At 43.1% G+C, this 24,325-nt stretch overlaps 1 protein-coding gene and 1 long non-coding RNA gene across 3 annotated transcripts in view; one reads left to right on the top strand and one right to left on the bottom strand.

Moving 5' to 3' along the window:
* Positions 1-4,170: 4,170 nt before the first annotated feature.
* LOC148123523 (uncharacterized) lies at positions 4,171-6,364 on the bottom strand. Its single transcript, XR_015738969.1, has 2 exons — positions 6,230-6,364; positions 4,171-4,549 (listed from the first exon to the last, which is right to left on the bottom strand). It is a non-coding gene; the product is annotated as an uncharacterized LOC148123523 (long non-coding RNA).
* Positions 6,358-24,325, top strand: part of Lama4 (laminin subunit alpha 4) — a 141,491-nt gene continuing 123,523 nt past the window's right edge. For both annotated transcript variants that reach the window (XM_087910856.1, XM_087910855.1), the window contains exon 1: positions 6,358-6,552. In XM_087910856.1, the coding sequence (XP_087766982.1) occupies positions 6,358-6,552 (195 nt within the window). The remainder of the gene's footprint in view (positions 6,553-24,325) is intronic.

Here is a 24,325-nt window from a genome sequence, read left to right as displayed (position 1 = left end):
AGCGGAAGGTACTCCCGCAACACACCATCTATTAAGTGCATCTCGCATCTGGGTGTCCCCATTGACTGCATTACTCTCAAATGGTTTCTGAGGATCCCTGCTTGTGAGTACAGTTCCTACCATCAAGGCTTTGAGAGATGTAAGGTCAGAAAGGGGTTCTCAATCTACTAACTGTCTCTCAATCTGCCCCCCAGGGAAGACTACAGCCTCACAAGGTGCTCCTCCCAAAAGGCATGTTTGAACATGGCAGACTCTTCACAGTAACATACTGGAATCGCATTGACACTGTGTGTGTGTCTTAAAGACCTTAAGAAAGTAGAAACAGACTGTTCTATTTTTATAAAATCTGCAGATGAAGTACACAAAAATATTATACATAAAATATATAGTGAAGTCTATAAAACAAAATATATAAAATACATCATTGTAGATATAATTGAAGATTGAAGATACTTCAAAAAATCACATTCAGGGCAGTTATTAGCCAAATGTAATATTGTATATTGATTGTTTCATCCTTTTTTGGTGTCGTTAATTTCCTATTTTGTTGAATTATTTTGCCTGGTACATTTTAAGTTTTTCAAGTGCACATAGGACTGTGTCATTCCTAGGTTTAAATTTCTTTGTCTGAAAAGACAACAACAATGGTACACATGAACTTAGTCAGAGAATAGCATTCATGCTTCTCCAAGAAGCTCCAACTGGTGCTGGGTGGCAGGAGGATCATGTGCCTGTCTCTTTTTCTGCTAATATCCTGGTCTTCTCCTTCATTAGTGACCACTGGAAGCCCAGGTGACACAAGGAGGTAGGATGACATGTGCTGGACAACAGAAAAAGACCATTAAATGTTGTTTTCAATCATCTTGTTTTCTGGAGATTTTGTTCAACACGTAAGTATTATAAGTAGGTCTCCATTTTTCATCTTTGCATCCAGAAGGAACTGCTATTGCACACAAGTCACTGACTTCTGAAACAGAGGGTCAGAGGCCATTTGAACTAGCAGTTCTCAACCTGTGAGTCCCGACCCTCACTGCAGTCACCTCTCTTATATCCTACATATCAGAAATTTGCATTTCGATTCATAACAGTAGCAAAAATACAGTTGTGAAGTAGCAATAAAACAATTTTATAGTTGGGGGTTATCACAGCATAAGGTACTGTATTGAAGGGTCACAGCATTAGAAAGGTTGAGAATCACTGATTGAGACAATCACATGACTTCCCGTTCCTTCTGTGATGTCAGTGTCTCTGTTCTCCACTCCTCCACTCCTGGACCCGTTGCTTTTTCTCCCCATCAGTTGAAAGTCAACACAGTTGCATCCTTCTAGAACATTCTATAACTTCTAGCTGCATCTTTGTAAGAGCTTGTGGTGGTTTGAGTAAGAAAGGCACCCATACACTCTTGTATTTGAATACCTAGGGAGTGGCATTAGGAGATATGGCCTTGTTGAAGAGCGTCTGCCTCTGTGATGGGCTTTGAGGTTTCAGATGCCCAAGCTAGGCCCAGTGTCACTCCCTCTTTCTGCAGTCTGCCAATCAAGATGCAGCACTCTGAGTTACCTCTCCAGCACCTTGTCTACCTGCATGCTCTTGTGCTTCTCACCACGATGATGACGGCCCAAATCTCTGAATTGTAAGCCAGCCCCAGTCAAGGGTTTTCCTTTATAAGAGTTGCTGTTGTCATGGTGTCTCTTCACAGCAAGCAAAACCCTAACTAAGACAGAGCCTGTTCAAATAATTTTATCAGTAGCCAATCTTCATTTCCACATTGGTTAATTAATTTACATTTCTTATAGAGTGTACTTACATCTGCTTCAGCTGGCGTTTGACTCCTTGGCTGTTAAGGTTATGTTTTGACCATTTACCCTAATTATCTAAACTTGGCCTAAAGAGATACTCAATAAATGTGATGAAGTAAGTGGAAAAATGGGTGCATGGTGAAGAATGGTGGTAATATATGCTCAAATCCAAGAGGCCAAGATAGAAAAAGAATTGAATTCAATATAGCATACTGTCCACATCCTGCAGGAAAGCCTGGAGGACCCAGTGAGAGGACCTTTAAACGGCCTCCTCCAGCTCCTAGCTCTCTTGCTGTTGGTCCTGCTCACACAGTCTGAACTTTCATCACAGTTATCTGTGAAGGACGATCTTGTGTGGGGAAATGGAGTGTTCCTAGAAAAACATGAGACCTATTCTGATGCTTTGCATCCTACCACAGAATTATCAACTAGAGACTTTACAGTGGGGTGGGGGGGGCAGCAGCAGTCAGCTCCCACTCCTTTCTCTGACCAATATCGTCATGAAGTTATTGTCACTAGTACACAGTCCCCACAACAATCCCCCATCTAGTGATGCCAAGATTAGCACCTACAAATCCAAAATAGCAGCTGACACAATGTTCTATTTGCAGAAGGGCACATGGGACGTGTTAACAACACACTGGTGAGCTCGCTGGCTGCTGAGAACAGACCCCACAGCAAAGCTCTGCCGGGGCAGGCAGCCTTGATCTTTATCTGCAGATAACTCCGCTGGTTCTTATAAGGGAATTCCAGAACTTTCTTTTGATAAAGCCTCAAAACCACCAGGTCTGCTGCTGCCAAAACTAAAAATAGCTTGGTCTAGTCATGGAAAGGCAGTTGATCTGGGAGTTGGAAAAGTGTGGGGCTCTCATTTAACGCTAACTGATTTGGTGTCCTTGGACAAACCATTCAGCCTCTGAGCCTCCCCTAATGTCCATGTTGATCTAGGAGAAGGTAGACACCCCCCTCCCCCAGGAAACAAGGACAGGATTCTGAAGATATCTGTTGAGACTTCCTCCACAATCTTAGGAAAGGAAGGAGGAAGGGAAAATAGTCACAGAGTGGAAAAGGTCCTTACTTTTTCTTTTAGTAGAAGATAAAAGAACCACCATTCAGGCTTTTCAAGGCCTGAGTGACCCTGTGGTGAGGTGGAGGTGCCCTTTACTCTAATGCCTTCTAGCTTACTGTGAAATACTCCTCTATGCTCGCTCGCTCCACAACTGCCCTACCTAAGATCCATGACATCCCAATCAACAGCTAGGACAGAGGAGGGCCTGGGAGTGGCCAGTAAGAGAAATGGCTGACCTCAGCCAACAGTAGTTCACGACTGCTTTTCTTCTTTAGAAAGTGTCTTTCCATCTTTTTTAAACTTCAAGTTATTGCATAATTAAGTTCTCTTAATCAAGCATGGACTCTATATCTGTCAGTGAATATTAATGTTTTGTTTACATTATTTACTACCATTAATAACTCAGTGAAAGAAGCACCATTATTCCCATTTTACAGGTGATAAAACTGACATTAGAAAAGACTAAGCTTCGGCTCGAGCTCTTAGAACTGCTACAAACATGGCTAAGAACTCTGTTAAATTTCATACAAAGACCTATGGGTGCATGTGTATATATACACATATGTATGTGTATACACACACACACATATATATATATATATATATTATCATTTGCCAAAGAAACAGTAACAGATAAGAGAAAAATTAGAAGCATATAGTTAATGAAAAAAAGAAGTTTATAGGTCCCAGATAAATACACCCCAATTTCACCTGTTAAGCCTTGTAGACCATATATACTGACTGTGTGGCATGGAGAAGAGGTCCCAGGCTAAATAACAAGTGTGTAACTGGCTGATAGCTAAGGAAGACTATGTTAAGTCCTTCTGGAAGCAAATGTGAACAGTTTGAGTTTGATAAGGCACTCAATATCTGAAGCCACAATGCATATATGTGTGGGTATATGTGGCATGTAATGACAGTATTACTAAAGCTATGAAGTTGGAGAGTAAAACAGGATAATTGAGCATCGTTGTTCTTCCTCAGAGTCTGGTCACCTTCTCTTCCAGCAGAAATCTTTTCAAGAACTATCTAAACCAAACACAAACTTAATTTAGCAAATTAACCAACTTCTATGGGGGAAAAACATAACAAATCAGTTTAACGATTTCTTGTATTGTTGCTATATTTCTAAACAAAAACAAGACAGATATCGTGGGATCTATGATAACTCTTTATGCTTCTTCCGACATTAGCACTTTCGTGTTATACCATTTTGTTATTTAAAATCAAGAACCTCACGGTAACCAAGCACATGCTCACTGCCCAGCGCACACATGAGGCAATACTACTACGTTAGAGGTATTTATTTTGTTATTGTTTATTTATTCCACCAAAAGAACTTTATTGACAATAGATTAATAAGGAGACAGGAGCTGCTCAGGTCTGCCTCACATAGTGGCAGGTGGCACCAGGATTTAAGTGACCTAGGCAGGAGATACAGAAGTGTCAGGATAGGCCACACCTAACACACAGGCCCAGGTAGAACTTGGACGTCATTCTAGTTTAAGATGTTTAGCCTAGTTTAAGATGCTGCTTCTGGAAGAGCCGTTCACTTCTTATCCACGTCCAGAGGTCAGCAGGTCCCATTCTTCCTCAGTTCTGTTCCTTGGAGAATGTGGCTTCCAATGGTTCCCGGTGTTATTTCAGGTCAGGTCACACCATAGGGTTCTGCATCTGCCTCCTGAAAACAGTCAGAAAGATTTGGGGAACACAGAAATTAACCTTGAGTGGTGTGGCTTCATTACTATTAGGTTAACCTAAACTAAGCTATAGTGCCAGACCAGGCTACCATTGCCCAATGCAAAGGACACCATCCACTTACCCAGGCAATTATCAGTGTGAAATCAAGTAAGACAGCTCATGCAAACTGTTGGAACATAGAAAGCACTCAGAAAAGACAGAGCCCACTTCCTCTGTGACCCAGCTCTGTCTTTATCTTATCAGTTTCAGTGTGTTACAGACCTGGACCAGAGCTTTAGACCAAGAAGGCTTACGTTCAGTTCAGCTTACTACCGTGGGTGGTCTTGGGGAATCTCCGTTCTTCTTTCACAACAAGGAAATAATAGCCCTACTACGCGGGAATGCTGCCGTGTTTACAAATAGCATAAGGAAAGTAGCTGGCACTTGGAAGAGGAGAAAAGGTTGTTTTGTGTATCTTTAGATACAACAATCCATCCTGTGGAACGGGCTCATTATAATGTTCAGAGAGTTGACTTATTGGGTGATCGTGATTCCCAATTGCTAGAAACTGGCCTGGGTATCCTTGTATGGCTATTTTCCCATATGACCATTTTAAAGCCACATTGGGGGCCTCCCAGAGACACCTAAAGCTCTGACCTGAAGCCCATAGGCACAAAGGCACCTAAGGGCTGCAGTAGGTGCCGATCAAGGGCATTCCCGTGCACAGCTGTGGCCCAAGTCCTATGGCAATCTTGGAAAGGTTACATGATTCAGACAGTTGTAGTAGGCATGAGATTACAGCCAAGAGGAAGAGGTCAGGGCTACGGGCTGTGGGCTGCATATTTGACAGGCACATACACTGCAAGCCTTGTTCTGTGGTCCCTCACAAAGCACCTCTTTGGGAAAAAACAAGATGTTCTTTGTAAATAAAAGTTCATGCATTTCAATAATGAAGTCATTTTCTAGCACTGTAGTGAAAGATATTCTCTCCAGCCCTCTGGGTGAGGATCGGCAGAGGAAGAGGAGTGGCCAGTGAACCTCGATAGAAGAGAGCCACCGACTATCTCTAGAAGAGAGGAGAACTTGTCCAGAAATGCCGCTGGTTCCTGAGGTCATCTACCTCAGGCTCCCTCCCGCCCCTGGAATCCCTTTTCCGCCCACTTTCCTGTACACTAGAGGGGGGGCACATACAAATCTATATAAATATAGATCAGACATCCGGCGCCTTGGCTACGTAAATAAGGGATGTGGGGAAGCAATCGGGAACGCTGAATATTCATCTTAAGTCCTTGGAGGTGCTCCAAACTGCGAGGGGGAGGGGAAGCGGGCGACAAGGAGAGGCCTGACCTCAGGGTCTGAAAGCCAACTTGGAGTGGGAGGGCCTGGAAGGGGAAGGTGGAAAGGGAGTGGTGAGAATGAGTGTGGGAAGGAAGCCAGAGCTGCGCCGTCCTCGGTCCCAGCCGCCAGGGAGAGGAGGTGGCCAGGCGCGCTCGCCCGGCTCCTGCCAGTCCCGCTCTGCTGCCTTTTGATGCTCGCCGGGCGCCTGTAGGTCCCAGAGCCCAAACCTTTGGAGCGCCGGGAGAGGAGAGACAAAGTGAGAGGGTGGGTGGGAGCGAAAGGCGAGCAGCAGAGGGACCACGTTGACTCTCACTTTCTACTTCTAAAAACAACGAAGTTGTACCTTGGGCTCCTGGATCTAAATACTGCCAAAGAAGATAAAACACCAGCCATCGCTGCACCACTGGGGGTGCCCACCAAGACCCCCATATCCTTCGCTCTAGGAAGGGCTTGTTGAATACCAGCGGAGAGATGGCTTGGAGCATAGCCTGGTGCTCAGTCCTGCCCCTGTGGCTCCTCTGGGGTGCTGCCTGCTCCCGCGCGGCGTCCGGGGACGGTAATGCTTTTCCTTTTGACGTCGAGGGGAGCTCAGTGGTCGGTAGGCAAGACCCACCTGAGACCAGCGACCCCCGCGTGACACTGGGACGCCTGCCCCCTGCTGCTGAGGTAAGGTGTCCCCTGCCACCCTGCTCCGCACCTGTGCTTGCCGGCTGGACCACAATCCTCTTTCTCTCTCTGTGCCTTTCTGACAGTCTAGAGTTTCACCTGGACTGGGTCCCCTCAGTTGAAATAAAGAGTTTTGTTTTGTAAGTTGGCTTTGGATGTGAGTTGAAAGCTGAGGCGTTGCAACCTGTCTCTTCAACCTGACGAAGTGCTAGTACCCTTCATGTTCCACATGGATTTGTGAGACTCACAAAAGACCTCAGCAGTATGCAGGTGGTGGTGGTCTTTTGGTGTGTCCAATAGTCAAGGCTTGCCTCTTAATGTGTGTGCCCCTCACTATCTCCCTGTTCCTCTCCGCTCTTTGAACAATGGGAACAATATTGCTAAAGGACCTAGCCTTCTGTCTGAAACTAAACAAAAGGTTTTCTTCAAGGATGGGGGTGGGATGCTGGGGGGGTTAATCTGCTGTAAAGGAAGCTGTTAGGAAATTTTAGGGCAGATGCCTTAAACAGAAATAAACCATTCTAAGCCAGAAGCAAGATTAAGTCAAGCTCTGTTCCCAAAGAGAAATGATCAGGATATACTATTGATCAAATGCTTATTCAAAGAGACACTGTTCTTATACATTAAGAGACTTTTAAGCTGAAAAGTAGCTGAAGTGTAGACATTTGGAGGAGAATAAGTGTGCAGTAGTGGTTTAAGAGACCCTGAGCCTGGATACATAATCAGGCCGTGGGAGATGCTAAGGAGAAAAATAAAGTCACCTAAGTTCATGGGAAAGGAAAGAGCAATTGGCCTAATAGCACACACAAACAACACACACACACACACACACACCACTGTACCCATAGCTACAACAATCCTACAACTAAAGTAGTGATGCAGGTTAAGTGTTAAAATCTGTGAAGTCTCAACTGTTGCTCCTAATTCTACTCATTGGTAACATAATTAGAGTTAGTAATTGTTGATTAGAAATAAAATGCAAGAGGGTCCTTCTTAAGTGAAAGCTTTACTCATGCTTCTGCGGCAGGGGGCCAGGGAAACAGAAACAGCGTGTTTGGGTTCAGAGTAAAAGCTCCATGAGAAGAAAGGGGCCTGGCTTCTGGTCACACACAGACACTGGGGACAGGCCAGACCAGCCAAACTCCATCAATGGGAAGTAAGACACTGCTTCTCTGCACTCTTGGAACTAACCCCAAGCAACATGATCTCCACACCTGTTGCTTCCATCAGGGAAAGTCCCTGAATGAAATGCTTGGCATAAGGGTAGAATTGATACAGAGTATAAGACACACAATTAAAATTGGACTACAGGTAAACAGTAAATAAACCTTTATCATGTGGAAGATTCATTTATGCTCATTTTTTCATTAGTCATCTTAATCCAACTTGTCCGGGCATTCTGTATGTGAATATGTTAAACCTAAAAGTATGATCATATCATACATAGCTATTTTTTGTATTTGTATCTCATAATAATTATTTGTATGTTAGGGTGCCTTAAAGTTAATGTTGAGGTTGCCAGCGATTTCTCATGCACACACATGTTCAGTGCAGTGGCAACAAAGCATTGAAGATGGCATCTTTTCTGATCATGTTTAAACTGCAAGCTTCCTCACTTTACTAAAGTAAAAGATTTCCCAAGTTGCACGTAGAGAAACTTGAGGTTTAGAGAAGTCACTGATAACTATTTTAATATGTTTTCTGATTACCATGGTGATGGTAGTATGGTGTTTGGCATAGTTTATTGGCATAGGTTTGCTGAGTTATTACGATAGATGGATTAGGTTTGTTGTTAGGTTCTTTTGATCCCTTATTTGGTGTTATTTTTCAGAGATTTTTATGCTACTAACTTACCTAATGTTTCTTAATACTACATCTGTGTTTGTCTATATTGTTCCAATCAGAAAGAATGCCCCATAGGCAGTTAAATGTACAACATTGTCAGGGTCTACTAGGGTCAAAATACTAGTTGAGGAATTTAGGGGAGAGAAAGACGGTATTAGTCATCCCAGGAAAGATTACAGTAGACAGGGTAGGATGCCACTAATTATATTTCCAAAGGATAGTTTCACAGAAAGCCTCCAGTTCGCCTGTGGTCTCCAGATGATCCCAGTGCCCTGGCAGCAGGTTTCCCATGCTCTTTATAGCCAGTGAGGCAGATCTTAAACCAAATACACCCCAGAGATGTAATAACATGGAGCAACTGTTTTCCTGGGTTGGGCCAGGAAACTGTATTTACATAAAACAGAATATGGTCACATTATTCATAGGAGGGGTTCAAAGGTGGGTGGGAGGGTGCTCTAAAAATATGCCCACTTTATTTGAATTGGATTTATATGAATGGTTATTCTCCAACCAACTCTCCAAAAGCAGGAAGAAAAAAAAGTAAGGCAAGCATGGGTCAGTGGGAGGAGCTTGGCAGAAGTCCCCCAATGCTCTCCCTGAGTTCCATGACTGGATGCTTGTCCAAAAGCAGTGGCTGCGACCCTCAGTGGTACTCAATGTGAGTGGGGAGCAAATACGAATGGAAAATTAACAGATTGAAAGGACAAGATAGGCTGACAGGCCAGGAAAGAAGAGCCAACCTTTCTTTGGGAAAAGCTTCCCCGTAGGAGGGAAAGAATGTGAGAGAGAGGCACCCAAAGGGAACTCTACACCCCACGTGAGGATTTTCCTGCCTCCTGCTCCTCACAAACAGTTTACTGAGTCCATTACCGCTGAGTGTATGGCAGTGATGTTTTAGTGGGTGAGTGTGGCTCAGAAGGAGACCAATATTTTCAAAAGCAGCGTTCAACATTCTGAGAACGTTTTAAAAGGAGAACAGAACCCATTCATTTATCACGTGCAAGTAAAACAAAGTGAAAGTCTAAAAGTTGTATGTGGGGGGAGATGTAGTTAGTTTGCTCAGAGCTAGGGAGAGAACTGTTTCTTTCTACTCTTGCCTGGAGAGTGATGGCAGTTGATAGGAATCATGAAACAAAGTTGGGGAAATCTACATGTGTGGATTTTACTGTGAGGTGAGTGATCCAAATCTAGCTGAAGTCTTCTTGACTAAACCACCCCAGAGAACTGGAGTAAATGCTCCCAGGTAACCAGCTCAGAGTAACCCTGGGGAATGCAAGATTCTTGTCTATGGAGACACAAGCCGTGAGTCAGCCAAGGTCAAGAACACTGGGCTAGAGGTGGAGGCTAGGTGGACATGCAACAAGCAGCATTGAGAAATGCAGGGCAAAGAAGGAATGCTGGGAGGGCCAAGAGCGAGTGGGTGGCGGCGAGTTTCATCATTGTGACTGGTTTCCATACCTACACGAGAAAAATAAGAGAAATCACTGATGAAGGTGAAAATTCTCTGTGAGAAGAAAATAGGGCTCCAGGCCCTAATGCAAGTGCACTGTTACCATACTAACTTCCCTTCAGAAATACCATTGCTTCTGGGCCCGTGGACACCCCACTCTGGACGAGCTGACCTGCTTAAAGGAGCACTACAGGAGACCATTCTGAGGGACTTCCCCTCCATTCTTTTCTGTGTTGCCGTAGTCCCATGCCCTGACACACAGTTAGGCTCCTTGCCATTGAAGGGTTGCAGAATGTTTACAGAAAGTCGCTGTATCTCTTTCCCAATCTGCTTTCCTTTGCCTTATCTCACCGCCTTGCTTTAAAAAAGATTGCGTGGACAATAAATCCTCCAGCCACTAATTTAGGCAGCCACCCCGGGCTGCTTTTGCAGCACTAGATTAGGTCTTTGGAATCACTACTTCTTACATCCACACAATAGGCAAATTGAAAAAACTTTACCATGTACAGAGAAAAACAAACAAACAGCAAACAGGTAGCAAGAGGAATTTTAAAAAACACTTTCACCATTCCCTTCGGTGGTAAGCAATCTGAGAGAAAATAATGACACCCATCAGAATAGACAGCTGCTCTTACAGACTGACTACAAGTTAAGGACCCTGCAGACAAACGAGGTAGACCAGGAGGACACCATAGTCTGCTTGCCGATTGCAAAGAAGATTTCAGACCACTTACTTTAGAAAGACTGGGACATTGTAGCCATGGTATAGCTAACACTTCCTAAAGCGTCTCTGTCCCCTCCATTAGTCGCTAGGACTGTACAGTTGTCATCTCATGTCACAGACAGGGAAACAGGCATGGAACCAGAGGCCCAAGCTCCTAGCTGCGAAGTGGCTCAGCCGGGATAGAGTTTATAAAATCCATTTGACTGTGCAGGAATATGTAGAAAAGTATACAGAACCATCCATAGGGATCATTTGATTAAAATTTTGAGAGCGCTTTTTTTTTTTAATGAGGAAGTATAAAATGCCATTCAATACCCCATTCGGTGCTGCTGGAGGAGCCGCGTAAGCTGCATACACTGTGAGAATGAAGGAAGACTTGGGTAGCCTGCCCTGCCTAGGAACTTTATATATATATATATATATATATATATATATATATATATATATATATATATATTTCTTTTTCTTTTATTGAGGGGACTGGGTGGCATCGTGTGCCCGGGTGCTTGTGTGGTGGGCAGCAGACAACTTGCAAGAGTCTTCAAAGTTCATCCACACTGTAGGCGCGTCAGGATCTCAGCTGCTAAGGCTTCCATTCACATCCATATATTTAATACTTACATTTGACATATATGGATGGATGTGTATCAAACACTTGTTGTTTGTTCATCCACTCACCGAAAGAAGTGTGGTTTTTCCTTTGGGGGAAGGGAACAGCGATGTACAAGAATCTGGCTGAGTCCCTGTTTTCACTTCTGTTGGGTCCATAGCCAGTGACTTGCTGGATCCCATGGCTCAAAGGACTTTTTAAAATTCAGATTGTTACAGAAGCCATGCAAACACATCAGAGTGGAGCCAACTAAGGAAGAAGAGCAACCTATAGGCGATGAGCCCCTAGTCACAGGAGACAGTCCTCCAGAGTGGAACACCCTCGGTACCCTCTGCCCTGCAAGCTCTTCTGGAAGCTTGTTGCCCTGTTTAGTTTATTTGTTTGTTTTGTTTTTAAGGGAAGATGGAATCTGGACTCTTAGCTGAAACTGTTGACTCAATTTTTAAATTTGTTCTAGGCAATGTATGTGAAGGCCATGGGCAACTTACTTTGCTGTCTCTACCATATTTGACATTCACTTTTCATCAGAGGCAAAATGTGGGCCCGTGGCCAGACAGATGTGTCAATCAGTGACCAGATTTCCAGCAGCATGACGTTGAGCAGATTAGTTCATCTTATAAGGATTTTCTTTTTTATTATAAAATTGGTGGAAAGATTTTGCCCGACAAGGTTGTTGTGAAATGGCATGCAGATGTGGGTTTCAGCAGGCCACGCGAGACCGCCTCAGCCTCTCACTCTGCCCTCTTCCTGCTCCTCTCTTCCCCTACAGTCTCATCGAAGCACGGGAAAGGATGAGGTTAATGACTCGCTGAACATATTCTGTCATCTAAATCTTTACTAACTTGTCTCGTCTGCAAATTTCCTAGCTGTGCAGCCCAAGAGTAGAGGGATTATAGAGCGTCTCTTCTAATCGTTCCCTTTAATAGTTTTTAAATAGTTTTACACCGGCAATATGCTCTCTGGTAGCTGAGGGAAATGGTGGGTTTTTCTAAAGCTCTAGAAAAGCTAACAGCACAACAAAGCAAAGCAAAAAAAAAAAAAAAAGAAATTGAAAAAAAAATTAAGTAGTGGGAGATAAAGCTCTGAAATGACAAATTCCCAAATGTTCAAATCTGGCTTGTAGTTTTGTGAAATGTATAATGCCAGAGACAGTCCTGAGGCTGTTTGTTTGCTTATAGCAATCATATAAATATGAGGGTGGCCAGATACAATTTTGAGACTTTGAATTAGAAACCACTCAAATCAGATTGCTGGCACATGCTTCAAGTCCCAAAATTAGTACTTCTAAATAATTATTAATTTTCTAACATAAAGAGTCTGTGAGTCCATTAGGATATAACAGCCACAGCCAGATATCTAACTACTCTCCCGGGCCCTACAATAGCAGCAGGCCCGCTCTTTCAACCGTTTTTCTCTTTTGCTCCTGGTGTGGTAAAGTTAAGTTCTGGGAAATGGCTTACTAAAGGGAAGTTTAACCACAGATGTTTATAATTCCAACTTAAGTTTCCCATCAAAGTCCTAATGAAATTCAGCTGCCAGCAGCCTGCCTCTGGGACTCTGTCTTTTTGTCATGAGAAACTTGGGGGGAACAGCATTCCGAGGCTGAATGTAGTGGGAAGTTTTCCATATTCAAACCCAAATACTCTGCATAAAGAGAAACACATACATTGTTTCTTTGAAAAATCAAGAGAAAAGGAAGCGGTGTGCTTTAAAAATAATAATAACATGCAAAGCAACCTTCTTCTTAGTTCCAGGGCTGTCTTAAAGCGTGTGAAAGTTAGAGATCTTGCGTTTATGTAAATGGAGTGATGTAGCTACCCTGATGACCCCCTGAGAACTGCTAAGTGGGGGTAACTCGAGAGCAGGCATTAGTAGGAATGTCATAAAAACAAAAATAGCCCAGTGGTAGTGGTGCACGACTTTAATCCCAGCACTTGGGAGGCGAAGGCAGGCAGATCTCTGTGAGTTCGAGGCCAACCTGGTCTACAGAGTGAGTTTCAGGACAACCAAGGCTACACAGAGAAACCCTGTCTCGAAAAAAAAGAGAAAGAAAAAGAAAACAAGAACAGAAATCTGTGCTGAACCCTATAACTAAAGATGTTGTGAGCATGGTGCAGACTTCGTGTGTTTAGATTTATTTTGAAATTATGGAGTAATTTTTCATTGCTTTAAAGAAAGTTGGAGACTCTGGGGATCTATAATGCATTCAGTAGAGCATGCCTTGAGGACATAACAGCCACACAGAGCATTGTTGTCTGCACCAAGTACACAGCAACATGGAGAACAGAACTAAGATCTTCTGTATGCCAGCCTAAAGGACTGCATAGCACAGTAGCCAGAAGCAAGAGAGATGATGAGTGATCCTTAGACCCCGACTTACCAGGATTGTAGACTGATTGCAAAAGCTGCAAATAACAAATAGCAAATATCTTTTGACTGCAGGATGGCCAAAAGAGAGAAATCTCTCTTTTCTTCCCCCTAAAATGTGATGCCACAGCACAAATCCCACATCTCAGTCTTTTTCTGTTTTGTTTGGTTTTGAATGTGAATGTATGTGAGAGCTTGTACTCCACATGCATGCAGGATCCTACTGAGCAGAAGAGGACACTGGATCCCCTGCAACTGGAATTACAGTTGTAAGCTGCCATGTGGGTCCTGGGAATCAAACCTGGGTTCTCTGTTGCTCTTAACCCCTGAGTCATCTCTCCAGTCCCCTCCCCCAAATCTTAGTCTTAAAATGTGCAAGCCTATTTTGTAGCTGGTTCCTCTATGATTCTATTTAAGTGTGGTTATGTGTGTGCTGGGTCCTTGAAAAGGGGGACATAGTCTGACCAGCCAAGCACACCCTCCTAGTGCTCCTCTCTTCCTACTGATCTGCCATGAATCTGAGTAGCCGTAGTCTGTTTCCGTCAGTCCCACAGCTGAGATTCCTGATAGCTGAGAAGGGAGTGAAGCCTGAGTGCTTGGGCCTGAATGCTTCGTCACAGTGAACAGATAATTGCTTTATTCTGTTGCCTTCCCTGGGTATTGTTGTCTGTTGTGATCAACGCTAACAGGCCCTCAAATTTTCACTCATAAAGAGACAAACCCTGTAGCCTTTATTGGAGCACAGAAATCAGCATAAAAGAGACTTGTTTGAGGGTGAAACCTGTTTGATAGCCAGTGGGTGGTTATCCTTGGATCCAAAACTCTAATGCGCCCTGAACCATAAAGTCTAAGAAATTATCAGATGTTCGATCTAGAAAGGAAGTCTGGAGACCCAGTCCTCTCACTTTGTAGCTGAGGAATTTCAGGGCAGAGGGAAGCAGGGAAGCTCATCAGCGATACTTCAAGAAACTGTGGCTCCTGACTGCCTCAGATTCTTCCCAGTTGTTCCAGTGGACTGAGGCGCCTTAAGCATTGGATCACCTCACAGACGTGCCTTGGCATCTTTGTGTAGAAAATAATTTATTTCACTCTACTATCATCCATTTTAGTCTTTATTGCTTCTCTTTATCCTTGACTTGAACTGCCAGTAGGAGGGAGAGTCCCGAGGCACCAAATAAAGCTGAACTATGAGCCTAGACTAACCTTGATGGTTCTTCACTCCATCGCTAATAAACAGATCATTCTTGGTGGATTAAGGAATATGGGCACACCTCCCCTGAATCTCTTTATCCAAAAAAGAAAAACAGAGAAGGAAGAAGATGAAATGGGTGTTGCCAATGATATGGCTGTAACAGCAAGTCCTAACAGATTAAAATGTGCCCAGCATAAGGAACATACCCGCAACCATTGCCCCTTAAAACCCCATGTTCTTAAGTGTCCAGAGACTGCGGGAGACATAGGACTTTGACCCAAAAGAAGGAACGAGAAACACTTTAATGGAATGCTTCTCCTGGCTTCCCATCACTTTCTGTGGGTGAAGCTGGGGGAACAAGTCAGGGCACAGGCCAAGCACAGACATAAGCCTTCTATGATGACACACCAAGGAAGTGTCTCAGACGGTGTGAGCTGCAGACACCCCCATGCATATAAGGTATGCCCCTCTGTGGTCAAAAAATCTTATGTCAGGGTTCTTAGATGTTCCCACCTCCCCTACTCAGACCCTAGCATGAAAATAAAGTATAATGAGGTCATCAAAGGAGAACACATATCCATACTTAAGTGCCAGTCAAGTACCAACTGGCAGAGGGTCCAGAGAGGAGACTGTGTTTTCCCTCAGTGGAAATTGTAGAGCAAACCAGCAAAGCATCAATGCATTATAAACAACGAACCAAATCACCACATGGACACTAAAGAGTTGTCCGCTGGGTCCTAAAGCTACTAAAAGAAAATGTAAAGCTTGCTTAAGATTCTGTGGGACACACTTGGAAACAATATGTACTAAGAACTTTCTGGAAGTCAGAAGTAGGTGAAGAAACTTGCCTTGATAAAAGAGTGGTTATCCCTGGCTGTGGGGAAGCAGAGCCTAAAAGACTGACCCTTGAGTATGGTGCAAAGGGGCAGTATCTTTGTCACCCAAGCACAGGTTAGTGATGCAGAACCTCAGAACCAGAATCTTCCTTCCACCCACCCAACATCCTCCTTAGTACACTGAAATACAAGAAACACTGAAGTCTAAATTTTCAGTGTTTAGTTCATTGGCTAAACTTTGGATGGGCTAGGAGAAGGGAGAACTATGAATCTAGAAAGGGGAAACTTTTTTTATATAAACAGGAGGAAGAGACCAGAATATTAAATCAAATCATAGCTGAGTGAAGCTCACAGGTCAGGTACTAGAGTCTTGCTCCCAAAAAGTAACAATGAAATAGAGAAACAATGCTAAATGCCTCTTTGGGGAAGTCAGGGGACTGAGAGGGTGATGCCACCTCCTGGAAACATGATCATGGGTGGTCCCCTGCAAATGACTGTGGAAAGAGAAACGCAGTTCACAGCAAAAGGGTTCAAGTCCTGAAGAGAGACAGCCTAGCTCCCTTCTTAGAAACCACCAAGTACTGGAGAGAAGAAAACAAGTTGTCTGAGAGAGGTGAGCAAGGAAGGAGAGCTTAGTGTGGAAAGACGTCACCACAGTACTCACAGTTCAACCTGGCCCAGATCCAGGCTGTCCCTCAGAGTCTAGCACAGCGGCGGGGGTGGGGGAAGAAGTTATCAGTGACGTCCATTGTAACCTGGAGGGGACATCTTTGAACCTGATGAGCCTCAGACTTTTCATGCCCAGGGAACTCCTTACCCCTCTCTTTCTCCTCTAACCTCATGTCTTACATTATTTCACCTCCTGTGCTCATATGCTAAGACTGTCATAACAGGACACCCCAGATGGAGTGACTTAAACAACAGAAGTAGACTTTTCTGTATTCTGGAGGCTGAAGTCCAAGATCAAACAGCTGTCAGGGGTGTAGAGTAAGAACTCTCTTTCCTCTTTCTGGCTGGTAGAAAGCCATGTTCATACATTTCCTGAAACCTTCCTTCTGTGTCGTTAGAGGAATACGACAGTTGTGTCACATGAAGGTCCTGCCCACGTGGCCTCATATAAGCTTTACCATCTCCCTGTGGGCCCTATCTCCTAATAGGGTCAGACTGAATTGGAGTGTCAACATCTGAACTTTGAGGAGTATGAGTATCTGCTAAGTAACCCACAGTATCTGCTAAGAAAAATATTAAACAATATTTAATGAGATAACTCATAACTGTAAAAGAGAGCTGCTGATAAAATAGTGTCGTTACTTTATTTGAACTTTAGCAAAAAATGAATATAGTATTTCATATTGGTTGTATGTTTTTACAGATAATGGCCCAATTAACTTTAATTCTATTTTTTGAAATATAAGAAATAGTATTTAATCCCTGTGTTATCTTGTATTCTTTGGCACTTAGGGGCACTTGCTTTCAATAGCTTTGGAAATTTCACTCTCTCATTCAACATAAAGTAACTTATGTAGGTCACAGCAAGAAATCTGGCTACTTGCACTCAACCTTACTATAATGCCCACTTAATGTCATGTATCCTACAAATAAAACACAATCAAAGAGATAAGACAAGCACATTAATAATGTAAACAATGAAGTTATGTTACAATGTTGTATGGAAGCCTCTTATTCTTCCCAACTGCCCGGCTAGCTTAGACCCGAAATAATCACACAGAAACCAAACTATTTAAATTGTTGCTTGGCCCATTAGCTCTAACTTCTTATTGGCTAAGTCTTACATATTAATTTAACCCATTCTTATTAATCTGTATATCGTCACGTGTCTGTGGCTTACCAGGTAAAAGTTCCCAGCATCTGTTTCAGGCAACTCCAGGGCTTCTCTCTGACTCCACCCTTCTTTCTCCCAGCATTCAGCTTACTTTTCCCTGCCTAGATAAGTCCTGTCTTACTCTAGGTCCAAAGCAGTTTATTTATTCATTAATGGTAATCACAGCATACAGAGGGAAATCCCATATCATTATGAGAGCTTGGAGAGTTTAGAAAGAATGTTTCTGCTGGGAAGTGACCAAGTCAATGCGTGAGTCATATGATCCTTCAAGGTTTAAGAAAGTACAGCTCAAGATAAAGCAAGATAAGAGGAGAAAAAGACTTATGAAGAAGAGTAATAGTCCCAGTTGGTTAGACCAGAAAACAGGGAGTCATTGAAGGTAACAGAAGGAAGAGAAATACTATGAAGATTGGGCTCTTTAAACCTTAGTTTGGAAAATGATGGATTGGGTATTGAGTAGCAGACAGCCCAGAATCTGGGTGACATGTGCTATGCACTGATGACGGCCCAGAAAAGAATAAAAGGTTCAATGTTGTTTGGTGGTCATTGTGGAGAAAACAGAGATGGGGATCATGGCCAAGTTTTGATCAAGATGGCTTGTCCCATGTCTGGACAGCAAGGAGAAGGGAGAAGGTTGATGTACTGCTGACGTTTGTAGAGATGTATTTAATCAAGGGGTAGAGTGTATCCTGGGACCTTTTAACATTAGTCCCACTAAATCAATGGCTCTAAAGTTGAATCATCATGGGAATACCTTTGGTTCTCTAAGGACGGACATGAATTCCTCACAGAACTTCATTGTTGAATGGTTGCTGTCTGATAGGGTTTCTCTGTTCCAGCATATTTGAAAACTACTACACAGGGGCTTTGGGAGTTGATATTGTAAATCATGACAGATCTCTAGAGTGTCATTGAAATCCGTCTTCCTGGCAGATCCCAGCAGGACACATGCCTGTCTCCAGCCAGCACTAGTGGCTGGCTATGCAGAATTTCGGATGTTCTGCGCACTTCCACACATGAGCTAAAGTCTTTAACAATTGGTACTCTCCAGAGAGATATTTGTATGCTTCCTCTTCCTTGTCTGATGATATTTTTGGCCCTTCCCTAGGAAATTCCACTTTTGTCTCAGTCATTACCTGGGAGTGTTGAGGAAAACAAGAGAGGAATTTCAGAGAGAGTGGGGTGGTGACGGGCAGACATGCTGGCCATTATCTTTTAGTCTTCCTAGCAACCCCCGGATTTCTGATAAGTTTTTCTCTCTTTAAACTATTATCCTATCACAAGAGTCAGTATTTTAAGTTAAAATGTGAACCCCCGTTTTAATATAAATCTGGTGATTTGTGGACTCCACAAAGAGCAAACAAGGTCTAGCCTTGCTGACTCCTCCCTCAAGAGGATTGCACCAGGTGTGCTGTTGAAAGGCCAGTCTTTAAAATGATTCCACTCCGAACAACAAAAATGAGGAAAATAAACATCCAATATTTTATCTTTAGTTTGTCACTCATTTAAAAAACTGCTCCCTATGTGTCTCCGTGTCAACAAGGTTCATGCAGTCCTTAGAAATTTTGCTTAATGACATATACTCAGAATACCTAGAGATTACTAACCATCTAATGAATTGGGGAAGCTTCTTTTATCTCTTGCAGAGTTCAGCTTTTTCGAAGCTATTGGCATTGTTTTGTGGAACTCCTAACAGTGGGAGTGGGGGTGTCTCTGACTCTTTCACCTGCCCTTGGGACACTTATTTTCCTACTGAATTGCCTTGCCCAGCCTTGATATGAGGGTTTGTGCCTAGTCTTATTTTAATTTGTTATGCTGTGCTTGGTTGATGTCCCTGGGAGGCCTGCCCTTTTCTTAAGGGAAATGGAAGAGGAGTGGATCTGGAGGAGAGGAGGGGTGGGAAGGTGGGGACTGGGAGGAGTGGAGGGAGGGGAAACTGTGGTCAGGATGTACTGTATGAGAGATTTTTTTTAAAAAAAAAAGTTATTGACATTGAAAAAATGTTATTCACAAACTTCCAAGTAAAACAGTTTCCAATGACAACTAACTTTGTTGGACAGTGTCAAAATTGACAAAGCTTCCTGGTTTATGATGTGTTTTCCTGTATATTTCGAGCTTTGATCTTAACAACCATCTTACATGCCCGGCCACTTGTTGCTAATCCATTCATGAAACATGGCGATATCTACCAGGTAACCCTACTGAAGCAGCAGGAAGTTTCACAACAGTTCAGACAGCGAGGAACCATTGTTCTACTAATATCATTGAAGGGGAAGAAATCAGGGCCAGAATTTGAGTCACTTTCCAAGGTCCCCCAGACACTTTTTGGGACTGAAACCTTAGCCAAGTTCCTTGCGTTAAAGGGAGCCTTCTCCCCTCCTACATCATGGGCTTGATGTAGCTTTAGATGTTTAGAGATGCCAGGCAAGTGCTCTACCACTGAGCTCTACCTTCGGCCTCCTGCTGTATCTCACAGCACAGAGCAAACAAGGACAAAGGACGAGGAGTACCTGGGTGACTATGCTGGGTCATCAAATGAACTGCCTCATATTAAAGCAAATCCATGGCTGCCTTCTTGGTAGGTCTTCTGTAGCTATTCATGGCTCAGAACTAATTTAATTACTTAGACTTTAGTAGTTCGGAGTGCCTGAGAGATGCCTCCAGGGGTAAGAGCACTTGCTACACAAGCAGGAGAAGGACCTGAGAATGGATCTCTAGAACTCTCTTCAAAAGCCATGCATCGCTGCAGGTGTCACAGCTGCAATCCTTGCTATGGGGTCTGAGACAGGAGGATCACTGGGGTTTTCTGGCTGACAGTTCATTCCAGGTCCTGTGAAAGACTCATAAGACAAAGAGTGATGGAGTAACACAGCTGATGTCTGCTTCTCACCCATACACACACATGCACAGGCGCATACATGTGTACACATCACACGTGCATAGATCACACTCATACAAACTATGAATCATTATATTTATCTTAACTTTGAATTTAATTTATAATAACATCATTCATCCCCTTTATTTCATTTTAAGCATTTTAGTCATGGCTTTCCACAGCTGTCAACCCTCTAAACTTTCTCCATTGCTAAAGTTTTCTGATGGTCACATAAAAATAAAAAAACAAATCCATCATCTTAAAAAGAAGCAAGACAGATGTCTTTCAAAGGTGAACAATAACTCTTTTGTTGCAAAGCAACTGAAGAAAGAGGTTTTCACATGCCCAGAGCACATCAGGTCTGGGATTCCCCTTCTACAGCCTGCAGTCAGGTTTACACATGATTTTAGGAACTCCCCTATTATGTTGCAAAATAACGGAAAGATAAGAAATTAATGAAGAAAATCAGTGCATGATAGCTCCAAAGCGATCTGCTCATTTGTATACCCCGCTGTGACCCTCCCTGCCTGTTTCACAGCAATTCCAACCACTTTTGTAGAACTTTTGCACAGTTGGTTTTGAAGCTATGTCTTATCACACTCCAACAGCTCAGACATTAAATATCCTTTTCTCCAAAGGGAATCTGACAGTTCACGGCAGAGTTATTGGGCCCTATGGTAGTGTTGCAAAAGGAGCAGTGGGCTGCAGTCCTGTCGCCCAGCTCCCTGGCTAGTTTATACCTTAAATAATTACACGGAAACTGTATTCATTTAAACACTGCCTGGCCCATTAGTTATAACCTCTTATTGGCTAGCTCTTACATATTGATTCAATCCATTTCTATTAATGAGCATTGCCACTTGACTGTGGCTTATCGGGACGAGCCTAACCGGCGTCCATCTCGGAGAGGAGAGCTATGTCTTCTGCCTCATTGCCTTCTTCCCAACATCCTATTCTCTCTACTCCGCCCACCTAAGGGCTGGCCTATCAAAAGAGCCAAGGCAGTCTCTTTATTAACCAATGAAAGTAACACATAGACAGATGACCCTCCTACATGGTAGGATCCAGATCTGACTTATAAACATATGCTCAGAAGTGTCTTGAACGTAATAGAAGAGAGAAAAGGGGGGATTACAGAAAGTTAAGGCAGCCCCTGTGTGCTCAGCAAAATAATAAGACTTTAGAGGGGCAGGATAGCTCCAGATTGATGCCCATTACCTGGTTTGTTTTCAGTATGGCAGGTTCATCCTAGTCTGTGATACATGGACATGCCACAGTACAGCAGGTATCACAGCGATGTAAATGTGAAAAGGATGGAGAAATGGTTCCTATGGTCAATGCTCTCTCTCTAAGATGTTTTAAACCTCCAGGTTATAACTACAAGGCTGGGCTTTTATCGAATCCCCCCAAATTTATTGTTTTTCTAGCCAAGAGAATACTTTGTTTTCTGTGCCTGTTTTCTTAGACATATGGAATATCAAATTTTCATGGAAAATGACTTTTTCTGCTTTTTGTCTGATCTTCCACTCACTTCTTTGGAACACTAAGCATTAGAGTATGTTTTTAACTGTGAGGCATTACACCATCAAGTTTATTTAAAATAGTTGAGTTTTTGTTGTATTACAATCTTTTCTATTTTAATCTTCCAGCATAAGATCATATTCATAGAGGAAAAAATGTGGTTTTCCCTCAAAGTAAAAAATAAGCATAACTTGGTTCAACAATCAAAGAAGTTTATAAATCTCAAGAAAGGAAGAAAAAAAATTAAAATTCTGTAGTCTAAACTTTAAATTGGAACAAATTAAGCTGCTCTGTGAGCCCCTTGGAGATCAGATTAGGATGGCAGAGGACTGAGAAGCAAGGACATCAAGTCCTTCATTTCTTCACCCGCTCTTGGCGAGTTAACTCAGAGTTGTAAGTGCTCAGTCACAAAACCAAATGTCTTCTCCGTTTCGTCCTCAGCACGGTCTGGGTAGAATGGAGGAGGACGGAAACACAAAATGGTCTCTTTTCATAGTTAAGTGACATTGTCCCTATTTATAAAGTTATAACTTGAAATTTATTGTCACTCCAACATTCCTCTCAGGCCACATAAAAGTGACGTGTGGGATCCTAGTAGCCACAAAGAATTATCAAAGCCTCCAGATCCTCCTGACACTTATTCTAGGAATGAGAGGGAATCTTCAGTATTGTCGACAACGCAGTGTGAGCATATTGTAAAGAGAAAATTGCTGAGGAGTTCACACGAGTTTAATCGTTGGCATCCACTAACCTTTCCAGAAAATTCCAGCAAGTGAAAGGAGCAAATCCAAGCGGTATCTTTACTGGGGCAAAGTACCGGAAGTGAGAGACGCGGGTCCTGCGCAGTGGACAACGGCCAAAAACTTAACCTTAAGCCTATCTCCCTTACAGGAACGAGGAATAACACTGTCTTGTTATTTCCAGCCCTCCGACTTCCGTCCTCTTCTTCCAGATAAGCCAGTACACATACTGTCTCCTAGGGTTGTTCTGGATCCCTCACTTCCCTGATAAAATTAATCCCCGCCTCCTCTTCCCTAAGGTGGGATTTCTCTGTACCTCTCAATGATAAGAATCTTACGGCTCTCAGCACACTCCTGTTTTGTAGTCAGTGGCACGCCTTAGCCACCCCTAGTGACCGTGTACAGGGTGGAACAGTTCACAAGTCATCTTCTGACACGCCAAACGGCCTCTGCGAATGCCTTCAGTGTAGCTGATGCTCAGCTCCCTTGTGTATGCATTCCTCAATTATTTGTTGAATGTCTACTTTGTGCCAAGCCCCAAGCCAAGCCTTAAGTAAACAGTGGCACGTGAAACAGAAACACCAAGTATATAAACGACCATACCAAACACCAGAAGCCTAAACGGAACCGACTCTTCAGTTCAGGGAGCATGCATGCTCTTGTCTAAAGCTCACAGAGACATTAGCATTCAGCTCAACACCAATCGTGAAGCCATGAAGTGGGTTCTCCGAACTGCCCATCCCAGGAGCCCCATACTGCAGAGGAGAGAGAACGCCTTTTAAGCTAAAAGCTTTGTCTTTCCCACTGTATATGGAAAAATTGACTATGCACTTTCACGGAGAAGGTCCAACCAAGAAATGTTTATATTGGAACAAGCCCCATCTCTAAATCTGGGCTTGTTACTCAATGGTATTTTGTTTCCTTGGATCAGGGAAGGGGTCTGGAAACATCTGTAACTAAAGTATTGTTTTCAAATCAGCATGATTTTCCCCTCGGAGAACAGATAATAGAATTGCTTTAAAGCACACACTCAGCCATCACCATTCACTTCCCCTCTGGACAGCGCGTTATTTTCTTGTCATTGAAATGGCGGTACAAGGGCAAGGCTGGCAGCACCTTGGGCATTGCTGTCCCCACCACAGTTTCTGATTACTTCACTTTGTCAACTTGACCTTTATAAACATCCTACCAGAAAATAACTGTCTGATCACAGCAGTTACCTGGGAGCAAAAACAGCTACAGGTGACAGTTTATAAAATGGTTCTGAGTCTAGCCCCACAGCTGCTTCTAGACAACATGACAGACTGTGCCTCTTACACCTGCGGGCTTGAAAGAAAGAAAAGTTTTCACTAAATGTCATCCTACAAAAATCTCAAAATGAAATCTTCAGAGAAAGCAGAAAGAAAAAAAGCATAGGAAATATGAAAAGATGGAAGCACTGTAATAATTGGTTTTGTTTTTTATTTTGTGCTTTTTGCTTATTTCTTTGTTTATTTGTTTGTTTGTTTGTTTGGGACAGGGTTTCTCTGTGTAGTCCTGGCTGTCCTTGAACTCAGCCTGTAGATCAGCTTGGCCTCAAGCTCACAGAGATCCTGCTGTCTCTGCCTCCCAAGGGCTGCGATAGAATGTGTTTACCACCACCACCCAGCCTGTTCTAATTTTTAATACTATTCATATCCTAAAAATAATAGAAATGGTTTGTGAACTGTTCAGAGTGTAGTTAAAGTTTAATGAGTAAATATTTAGCATATGTTCAGAGAGTTCCGG

This window comes from Myodes glareolus, chromosome 1 (genome assembly GCF_982192425.1).
Source record: "Myodes glareolus chromosome 1, mMyoGla1.1, whole genome shotgun sequence".
Classification (NCBI taxonomy): Eukaryota; Metazoa; Chordata; class Mammalia; order Rodentia; family Cricetidae; genus Myodes; species Myodes glareolus.
The sequence above is the reverse complement of the archived record's forward strand: the minus strand, read 5'-3'. Positions and strand labels throughout refer to the sequence as shown.